An 11292-nucleotide genomic window follows, 5' to 3' on the forward strand; every position below is an offset into this window, starting at 1 on the left:
AAAATAAAATAAAATCACCGCAACATTAACAGAAGAAAATGGGTCTGGTTCTGCAGGTTTCTTCCTGTTAAAAGTTTTTTTTTTTCCCTCCATCTCTACTTCTGTCTTGAGACAACCGTGTTCTATTGGGTGCTTTCAAAATAAAATTAAATAGAACACATACACAAGACACGTACGTATCAATTTATTGCCTGATTTTATTGCACAACAATGTAAAAAGGATTACATATTGTTACATGATATAAAAAACAAATGACTTCATGTGGATGCCGACGCTACAATTCACTGTCCTTGTCTGAGGAGAGTCAAACTAAATACAACGCAGTTTGACTGAAGCGTTTCATTTTCTTCAATTCCTCATGATTGTCTTCAGGAAAATGCTTCTTTGGCACAAACGCACGTGAGCAAGCTACATCAGAGATCCTCCGAGTGGTGCTGTGTGGAGCCCAAAACTTAATACTGCACAGTTCAGAGACATAAGTTAAAGTAATACCGTTGGATAACAGATACAAACACGGGTCCTTTGGGGTGAAGCCACACAAAACAATCAGTTCATTCGTACATTGATGCTGTCATTAAACTGTTTCATGAAGCAGTCAGATAAAACTTGTACCGTTCAAACACACAACGTGTTCGTCTACATACACGCCATGGAGGCACACGAGGCTTTGGGCACGTCCACGAGGCTGGAGGCTTTTACCTTCTGCAGGTTGGTTTTCAAAGTGTGGGAGGGTGAACTCCCCCGAAACTACTGTTTTTTTTACATTTAGAAAAAAAAAAAAAAAAGCATATATATATATATATATATATATATATACATATATTCTTTTTTTAGAGAGCAAAAAACCCTACACTTTTCTCTTAAATTTACATCAATGGAACAGTTTTTTCAAATATTTCCCACTTTTAAGTCGTAAATATCCCACTTCCCAGTTAGAATCAAACGTCTTAAAGAACTTTAGTTTTTTTTGGGACCAAAGAGGAGCGGTTTTGCCTGAAAATTCAAAAAATAAAAGTAACTTTTTACTTAAAACAAAAGAAGAAACTGCAACGTGAACTATCTTTCTCTATAGCCTGTAACAGTCACACTTGTAGTTTTGCATTTGACCTTTTAATTCATCGACACGACACAAATCAGTTTTGAATAAATCCGTCAATGATTTTACTCTCCGATTAAATCTGATATTTTTGAGAAGAAATCAAGACACAGAGAAAAAGGTCCTGCTCACACTCGTATGTAGACGTACCTAACAAACTACGTACGTAACAATCTATGTAGCAAACTTTGTATGTAGCAAACTACGTATGTAACTAACTCCGTAGCAAACTATGGAAGTAACAGAGTAACAAACTACGTACATAAACTTTGTAGCAAACTACATACGTAACAAATTATGGAAATAACAAACTGCGTAGCAAACTACATATGTAACAAACTACATAGCAAACTACGTATGCAACAAACCACAAAGCAAACTACATAAGTAATAAACTACATACTTAACAAACTGTTTAACAATCTACCTACATAACAAACTACATAGATAACTCTGTATGTAACAAGCTAAGTAGCAAACTATGTATGTAGCAAACTACATACGTAGCAAACTACATACATAATAAACTGCATAACAAACTACATACATAACAAAATACATAGAAAACTATGTACATAACTACGTACGTAACCAACTACATATGTAACCAACTACATAGCAAACTATGTATGTAACAAACTACGTACTTCAAGAATTAGGTAGCAAACTACATACATAAATTGCATAGAAACTACGTACGTAACTGACTGGTTTCTTTTTCTCTGGTGTCTGCGACTCCTTTAAATGTTACGCAATAAATTGGGTTTTAAAAATGTTTTTTAATTCAATTCACTTTTTTTTTTTTAACTTGATTTCTATCCAGAAAGACAGATCCCCCCTCCCACACACACACACACACTTTGAAAACCTCAGGTTTATAATAACGGCACTGAAATCAATACTTACACTTCTATTATTATTTTCATCATAAATTTCCATTCATATCATCAGAATGACTCAAGTCCAGCGAGACAAATAAAAGCGTAAACACAAAAGGCACAACAGGCGATCCTGGCTCATTCCCTTACATCCTAAGACGCCTTCAGTGCGATCCTGAATAGAAACCAAGGCACAATGGAATAGAGAGAGCTCACAGTCGTTCAGCAACCTTAAGAGTTTTGCATAGGAAAGTCCTGAACTGTTGCTGGTTGCTCACTCAGGCGACAATAATGCCGGATGACACGATAACGTCGTCTTCGCTGTGTAAACTGTGTTTTTAAAAGGTCCGGGTCGCTGATAAAATGTGACATGGAGCAAGCAATTCATGTTTTAGTTTATTGTAGAAAGGAAATGGGAATGTGCACTGCGGGGAGTGAAAACTCAAGCCTGGAAAAAAGCTTCTTTTTTTTCCCCTTAAACACAGTGTACCAGAGTATGGCCGGAGTATGGCGGGAGTATGACCAGAGTATGACCAGCGTATGACCGGAGTATGGCCGGAGTATGGCCGGAGTATGACCAGAGTATGACCAGAGTATGACCAGAGTATGACCAGAGTATGGCTGGAGTATGACGGGTGTATGACCAGAGTATGACCAGAGTATGGCCAGAGTATGGCCGGAGTATGGCCGGAGTATGACGGGAGTATGACCGGAGAATGACCAGAGTATGACCAGAGTATGACCAGAGTATGGCCAGAGTATGGCCAGAGTATGACGGGAGTATGACCAGAGTATGGCCAGAGTATGACGGGAGTATGACGGGAGTATGACGGGAGTATGACGGGAGTATGACCAGAGTATGACCAGAGTATGACGGGAGTATGACCGGAGTATGACCAGAGTATGACGGGAGTATGACGGGAGTATGACCAGAGTATGACCAGAGTATGACGGGAGTATAACGAGGCTTCGGTGTGGCCGCAGCGTGTCGGGAGTCTGTCTTTTCTTTACTTGGTGGTCGGTACTCCGGGTCGGTCGGCCGTCCTCACCACACGCTGCAGGTCAAAGCACAAAGAGTGGAAACGAGGAAGGCGGGTGAAACGGCTTGATTCACCTGGGAACCGGAGGAAGAGGAGGAGCTCCTCTCTCCTTTTTACCAGAACCTGCAAAACAAGGAAGCACAGAGTTCAAACTATCTGTTAAGAGTCCAACACAGTTGTATTTTGAGACTGTAGTCACTGAAAACACAACTTTAATTTATGTGTATTTTTTTTAAAAAACACATATGAGCTAAATCCAGGCCAAAAGGTTTGTTTATTTCAACCCCAAAAAATTAAATGTGATTGAAAAGATTTAATTTGAAACTAAATGTTCAAGGTTTGATCTTGACTTTTGAAAAAAACTAAAACACTGTATTCAAAATAAAAAATATGCATACGAGAAGTTGTTTTTTCAACTTAAATATAGTTTTGATTCAGCTCTGGAATTCTTTTGATAAAATAACACATTTTTATTCTTCACTCTTAAATATATATATATTTTTTTTAAATTTTAGGTGTTATCTTTTTTTCAGATTAGGATCTTATTTTTTTTCACATTTAAATCCCGTTTTCAGGTTTCGTATTATTTTTCCACCTTTAAAACTTCACATCGTATTTTTTCTGGTTCAAACTTTTGGCCCTGTTCTGGTGAGGGGGCGTGGCTTCCAGAAAGCTCAGGACCTTCCCTAATTATGTTCCCTTCAGGGACCGTGGGTACTTTGAAATATATAACTCAATACTCTCTATACACGGTATTCACCTGTGTTTCTATAAAATAATCCAGGCATAGTTTTAAGAGGGCAAGTGTCTGGAATAAAACACTAAATTCTCCGATAAAGAATGTGTGTCTACGAGTGTATTCTCCTCCAGCAGGTGGCACTACACTCACCGGGTCTAATGGTTGCATGGAGAAATACACAGAAGAACAGAAACAACCTGAGAAAGGCCATAAGATGTGAAATCACAACATTTAGGCTCCAGGATTGTTTCTTTTTTCTATGAAATGAAAATTCAAATTCAAATTTGTGTGTGTGAGTCACCTCTCCCGTCCGTCTTGCCGATCTTGCTGGGGTAGGTCTTCTGCGACGGGACGTAGGGCTCGGGCGGCGGCAGATCCGACACTGGGTGAAACGTGAACCGACACTCCCACTCGTCTGTTGGCGGAAATGGAGAAACGCACTCAGGTCCTCCTGTCACCTAAAAACCCCCGATGCTCCACAGAATATGAGCGGCGAGTGCAGAACGGCAGGAAATGTGAATAAAACGGCTGTCGGCTGTGTCGGGGGGGCGGGGCCTCGCGTCGCTTCTCATACCCACCGCCTTCCAAAAACAAACTCACTTCCCCCGAACGAGAGGACAAGTAAAACAAGGCAGACGGAGGTCAGCGGGTTCTCCTCTGCCAGAGCCGAGCAGCACAGCTCCGGCGCTGAGAACAGCAACTTTTCCCAGTCGGGACTTTAAACAGACGACAGGCTGGCATCGTCTGCTCGCGGTTCAGAACTGAGGTTTCTAATTCCAAAGCCCCGTTGAGATAACTTCATTAACGTGATGATTAACGAGCGTCACGCTAAAATCATTACGCCTCATTTTACACCCTCGTTCTTTCTTCTCTGCCAAAGAAAATAAATGTTCCAGCTTTAAACGGTCCCAGTGGATCACAGCGACCTCCTGGGAACCCCAGGTGACCTCGTGTGACTCTAACGGCCATATTGAAAGTTGTTAAAGTTAATCTATTATCCAGATGTTCTCCTCCTCCTCCTCCTCCTCCTGTTCTCCTCCTCCTGTTCTCCTCCTCCTCCTCCTCCTCCTGTTCTCCTCCTCCTCCTCGTCCTCCTGTTCTCCTCCTCCTCCTCCTGTTCTCCTCCTACTCCTCCTCCTGTTCTCCTCCTCCTCCTCCTCCTCCTCCTCCTCCTCCTGTTCTCCTCCTCCTCCTCCTGTTCTCCTCCTCCTCCTCCTGTTCTCCTCCTCCTCCTGTTCTCCTCCTCCTCCTCCTGTCCTCCTCCTCCTCCTCCTGTTCTCCTCCTCCTCCTCCTGTTCTCCTCCTCCTCCTGTTCTCCTCCTCCTCCTCCTGTTCTCCTCCTCCTCCTCCTGTCCTCCTCCTCCTCCTGTTCTCCTCCTCCTCCTCCTGTTCTCCTCCTCCTCCTCCTCCTGTTCTCCTCCTCCTCCTCCTCCTCCTGTTCTCCTCCTCCTCCTGGTCTGGTCGCTCCAGAAACCTTCAGTATTCTAAGTTTCTAGCTCCTCCTTGATTTTCCCCCCATTTGAATATTGGATCATAGGAGCTACATTCAGAATCTGCTGTGTCTGTGTGAGCTGGACTGGCTCCGCCCACACATGCCCATTTTGGGAAGAGGAGGAAGTACTTCCTCTCGTGGTGCCATGTGCCAGAGCAGAGCTGCCTAATTGTGGGAGGAGTCAAAGGGAGGGGCCTCCCTTGATTGGGATTGGCTAAACCCCCGATGACACTATATAGGGTTTGATTCTGATTGGCTGGTTGGAGCAACACACTTTTTAAAACCTGAAACAAGCCAGGGAGAGAGAGGACAGACCGTCTTCACTTCTGTCTTCAGTTCCAGGTATGGGGACGATTAGTACTGCTGGAAAACTTTTATGAAGTGGATTTTACATAATATGACCCCGTTAAGTAACGGTGCCGCACCGTTAACATAAACCGAAACATAAAGGTCAACAAACAAAGTAAAAAGAAAAACTTTTGTAGCGTTTTGTGGGTCTTTATATACAGAAACAGTGCTTGGAGCCACTGAAAACAAAACATTTTTGAAAATCATCATGTTGCAGAAAAGTTTCATGTTTCCACGGAAACAGAAGAAAAGCTGAAAACACTGTAGTTGGGTCAGAACAACTAGTGACCACGTGGCAGCAGAGTTTTCAAAAAGCTGCGTTTCCCCCCCGTTTCCATGGAGACGGAATCAGAGCATTTTCAAAAAGTTCCATCTAGGGAAACCATTTTCAAAAAGTTGCATTTTCAGTGACTTCGAGCACCATCGTCGTGTAAACGGACGCCCAGAACACGACCAAAGTTTTCACTCGAGGACGATAAACCTTAGCCGTGACGAACTACCTACGTTACCAAGTTATGTAGTTTATGTCACAAACTACCTGGGTAACGTTTTCACCTGAACACTTCAGACCGTCAACGAGCCAATGGTCGCTCGGAGAGATTGTCGCACCTTGTGTCTGGTTGTGGTGAGAGTTCTGGAAACCGTTGCCCATGGATGGTGGAGGAGGGGGTGGAGCCCCGCCCGTCCCCGGCCGGTCCGGAGGCAGCGGGGGTCGACCGCCGGGTCCCCCCCGCGGGGGCTCGGGGCCCGGCCGGCCGATCGGAGAAGGAGCGGGCGACGACCTCACACTGCCCCCGCCTATGCTGCGACCTGACGGAGGCGGGGGAGGCAGAGGGCCTTGAGAGTGAAAATAAAAACGGTTAGATTTCATCCCAAACATTGTAAACGCAGTCATCCTCCAATCAGGGAGACTCACTTGTGCGAATGGACGGCTGGTTGCGTCCAAGAGACGGCGGTCTCTCGTTGGGTGGAGGGGGGAGCGGTCCTGCCCGGCCATGAGGGGGGGGTGGAGCATGGCTGTCAAAGGAAGAAGCGTTTTTTTTTTTTAATTTATACTTGAAACTGAAAACTGAAAACTGAAAACTCGGAGGATTCCAGCGGTGAAGAGCAGAGGTGGCTCGTACCTGTTGAGCGAACTGTTCCTTTGGGGCAGGCGAGGCATGCTGTGGTCGTCCCCCCCGGCCGGGCTGGGCGGGACCGGCGGGGGACCGGGTCGACCCGGCGGGAGGGGCGGCGCCCCCCCAGCGGGCGAGGGACGAGGAGACGAGCTGATGGATGAAGAGGGTAGGGAGTTGTTGGAGGGGGGAGGCGGTCGCGGCATGTCCCGTGGCACGGAGGGCCGGTGGCCCCCGGAGGCGGGTGGCGGTGGCGGCGGCCGGTCGTCGGGAAGCGGCGGCCTCCCCCTGTTGCTGTTCGGGGGCGGAGGTGGAGGAGCAGAGGAGCCCGGTCGCAGCCCCGCCGAGGCGCCGCCCCCCGGCGGCGGAGGGAGCGGTCCGTGCCTCCCGGGGGGGACACTCGGCGGGGAGGCTACCGAGGCGTGGCCGGGTCTGGGCCCGGCGGGGAGGGACGGCGGAGAGGGGCCCGCCCGGGCCTGGAAGCCCTGGGTGGGTCGAGGCGTGTTGGGAACGGGCGGCGGCGGTCCGCCCGGAGTGTCCTGCCTGGAGGAGAAACCCGGACGCCCTTTGGGAAGGTCGGGAGCGTTGTTACGGGCTCCGGGGAGCTTCGGGGGGCCGGGGGAGCTGCTGCCACCCCCAAACGGTGTGGGGCCGGCGGAGCGGCCTCCGGGGGGCAGGACGGGTCCTCGGCTCGGTCCCGAGTCTGGAGGAGGACAAAGCACCGGTAAGATCGTTCCAGAAGGACAGTGACAGTGTTGCTTATGCTGCTCTTACCGGCGGACTCTCTGTTCCCTGCAGATCTCAGTTTGGGCATTCCTCCTGCAAACAGGCCTCCCAAACCAGCAGCAGACCCCCCACCAAACCCTCCTCCTCCTCCTCCTCCTCCTCCTCCTCCTCCTCCTCCACCTCCTCCTCCTCCTCCTCCTCCTCCACCTCTTCCACCTCCTCCACCTCCTCCTCCTCCTCTTCCTCTTCCTCCACCTCCTCCTCCTCCTCCTCCTTTTGGGTCTGAAAAGAAAAATCGTGTTGTGTTGGATCTCTACAGGAGTCATTATATTCATGTTTGATGATTTTGAAAAAGATGATGACATCACTGATGACGGGAAATTGTTATCGACTTTAAAACCCAGAGTCGTACAGACATTTCCAGTCGTTTCAACAGTTTAAAGCGTTGTTTTCACATTTCACTGCTGTCGGTTGTTGCCAGCTAAATCATTTTCAGTTTCTGCGGTTTCCATGGAAACAACGCGAAACTTTCCCAAGATGCCCCGTTTCCATAGAGATGGAGCGTTCTGAAAAAAATTACATCTTGGGAGCCATCTTCAAAAAGTCGCGTGAACGAACCCCAAAACGCTGCGGAAAGGTTTGTGTTTTCATTTGAAATTGTTGTTTTTGCAAACGGAGCCTAAACTCCTCGCCACAGAGGAGTTTAGGATGGTGATATGATGTAAACGATGGTAATATTATATATATAAACGATGGTAATATTATATGATGTAAACGATGGTAATATTATATATGTAAACAATGGTAATATTATATATTATGTAAACGATGGTAATATTATATATGTAAACGATGGTAATATTATATGATGTAAACGATGGTAATATTATATATATAAACGATGGTAATATTATATATGTAAACGATGGTAATATTATATATATAAACGATGGTAATATTATATATATATAAACGATGGTAATATTATATATGTAAACGATGGTAATATTATATATATAAACAATGGTAATATTATATATGTAAACGATGGTAATATTATATATATAAACGATGGTAATATCATAGATGTAAACGATGGTAATATTATATATATAAACGATGGTAATATTATATATGTAAACGATGGTAATATTATATATATAAACGATGGTAATATTATATATATAAACGATGGTAATATTATATATTATGTAAACGATGGTAATATTATATGATGTAAACGATGGTAATATTATATATGTAAATGATGGTAATAGTATATATTATGTAAACGATGGTAATATTATATGATGTAAACGATGGTAATATTATATATTATGTAAACGATGGTAATATTATATATGTAAACGATGGTAATATTATATATTATGTAAACGATGGTAATATTATATGATGTAAACGATGGTAATATTATATATTATGCAAACGATGGTAATATTATATATGTAAATGATGGTAATATTATATATTATGTAAACGATGGTAATATTATATGATGTAAACGATGGTAATATTATATATATAAACGATGGTAATATTATATATGTAAATGATGGTAATATTATATGATGTAAACGATGGTAATATTATATATTATGTAAACGATGGTAATATTATATGATGTAAACGATGGTAATATTATATATTATGTAAACGATGGTAATATTATATGATGTAAACGATGGTAATATTATATATATAAACGATGGTAATATCATATATGTAAACGATGGTAATATTATATGATGTAAACGATGGTAATATTATATATATAAACGATGGTAATATTATATATTATGTAAACGATGGTAATGTTATATATGTAAACGATGGTAATATTATATATATAAACGATGGTAATATTATATATAAACGATGGTAATATTATATATTATGTAAACGATGGTAATATTATATGATGTAAACGATGGTAATATTATATATTATGTAAACGATGGTAATATTATATGATGTAAACGATGGTAATATTATATATATAAACGATGGTAATATCATATATGTAAACGATGGTAATATTATATGATGTAAACGATGGTAATATTATATATATAAACGATGGTAATATTATATATTATGTAAACGATGGTAATGTTATATATGTAAACGATGGTAATATTATATATATAAATGATGGTAATATTATATATATATATATATATATATATATAATGGTGACGTGATCAAAGACGCGTGGACTTACTGTCCAACTGCGGTCCACTGCGATCGTTCGTAACTGATTTCTTGAGTTTGGAACCTTTGCAGATTTCGGACAGAAGAGCGTTTCTCCCATGCTGCTCTGAACGATTCAGAGACGGCTTATCTGTGTTGGCCTGAGAAACACACACACACACACACACACACACACACACACACACACACACGGAGGTAAGTTATTCACGTCCTGGAAAAGAAATGAGCAAGGCAGGAGGGGGAGGGGACAAACAACAATTGCAGTTATAATTGTCTTTGTCGTGAACTGTGGATGTGCTGGACTTACGGAAGAAAAGGTGGGAGGAGGGGGGGGACCGGGGGGACCGGGGGGACCGGGGGGAGGTGGGGGTGGCATCTTCTGCTCTCCCGCTTCACTCTATCTGCACTGGAAGCCGCACCCTGTCGGGGGGGGGGGGGGTCACTCATATTAATACAGAAGAATCAACATGTTAACGGGAAACAATGTTTTATTAGTTACAAAGACCCTCCAGCTGATCACGTTACATTTAGTAGAGCTACGCTCGGTAGAACGCAGACCTTCGCCCAACGCTACCGTGCACCGTTCAGGATAAATCATGATAATCTGTTGCTTTCCGTTCTTTTGTTTCACTTGAACGCACCGTTAGATTAAAGTTGGCCTGTGATTGGCTGAGAGTGGAGAAGGGGGGCGGAGTTAGCTAGTGTGCTAGCAGACGCTTAACAGCAGCTGCAGCCCTCCAGTGCATCTCCATGGCAACGGGCGCTGATCTCTCCCATCTCCTTATCCCGTCCCCTTTGTATGGGACCTTTTGTTGAAATTTATTCGGAAATGGTTTAGCCGTTAACGTCCTAGAATCTAATGGATTAGGTCTTGGGTGATGACAAATCATCCCTGAAGATTTCATGTAATTCAGATTAATAGTTTTTGCAAAAAGTTGATTAAGTAATTGCGTTTTATTTCTATAGCGTCAAATACAACACAGTCATTTTAAAGGAGTCATATTAAGAAAGAGAAAAGGTTCTCCAGCAGTACTACTCGTCCCCATACCTGGACTGACGTCCCAGAAGTGAAGACAGTCTGTCCTCTCTGTCCCTGGCTTGTTTCAGGTTTTAAAAAGTGTGTTGCTCCAACCGGCCAATCAGAAATCAAACCCTATATAGTGTCATCGGGGGTTCAGCCAATCCCCAATCAAGGTAGGCTCCTCCCTTTGACTCCTCCCACAATTAGGCAGCTCTGCTCTGGCACATGGCACCACGAGAGGAAGTACTTCCTCCTCTTCCCAAGATGGGCATGTGTGGGCGGAGCCAGTCCAGCTCACACAGACACAGCAGATTCTGAATGCAGCTCCTATGATCCAATATTCAAATTAGGAAAATCAAGGAGGAGCTAGAAACTTAGAATCCTGAAGGTTTCTGGACGCAGAATGGAGGAGAAACTCTGAGAAACCAGTCATAACGCCGCCACACACTCCACAAAGACGGGTCGCGTTCTCTCTCTCTCTCTCGCTTCATGAAGTCGCTCGCTTTATCCGAGCGTCCTCGCCGGGCCTCTCGCTTCCTGCACGCCGCTGACAAACAGGAAGTCAACCACACACCTCCACCGCCACAGCCATCCATCAGCCGCC

General features: G+C 43.9%; 1 protein-coding gene across 3 annotated transcripts in view; it reads right to left on the reverse strand.

Moving 5' to 3' along the window:
• Window positions 1-177: 177 nt before the first annotated feature.
• Window positions 178-11292, reverse strand: part of wipf1b (WAS/WASL interacting protein family, member 1b) — a 20529-nt gene continuing 9414 nt past the window's right edge. For all 3 annotated transcript variants that reach the window (XM_080481908.1, XM_080481906.1, XM_080481907.1), the window contains exons 2-9: window positions 9975-10087; window positions 9678-9807; window positions 7484-7717; window positions 6719-7412; window positions 6511-6611; window positions 6204-6431; window positions 4056-4169; window positions 178-3138 (exon numbers count right to left, since the gene is read on the reverse strand). In XM_080481908.1, coding sequence (XP_080338034.1) covers window positions 3086-3138; window positions 4056-4169; window positions 6204-6431; window positions 6511-6611; window positions 6719-7412; window positions 7484-7717; window positions 9678-9807; window positions 9975-10043 — 1623 coding nt within the window. In that variant the 5' untranslated portion in view covers window positions 10044-10087 and the 3' untranslated portion in view covers window positions 178-3085. The remainder of the gene's footprint in view (window positions 3139-4055; window positions 4170-6203; window positions 6432-6510; window positions 6612-6718; window positions 7413-7483; window positions 7718-9677; window positions 9808-9974; window positions 10088-11292) is intronic.

Source organism: Lipophrys pholis (genome assembly GCF_963383615.2).
Source record: "Lipophrys pholis genome assembly, chromosome: 15".
In the NCBI taxonomy this organism is placed as follows: Eukaryota; Metazoa; Chordata; class Actinopteri; order Blenniiformes; family Blenniidae; genus Lipophrys; species Lipophrys pholis.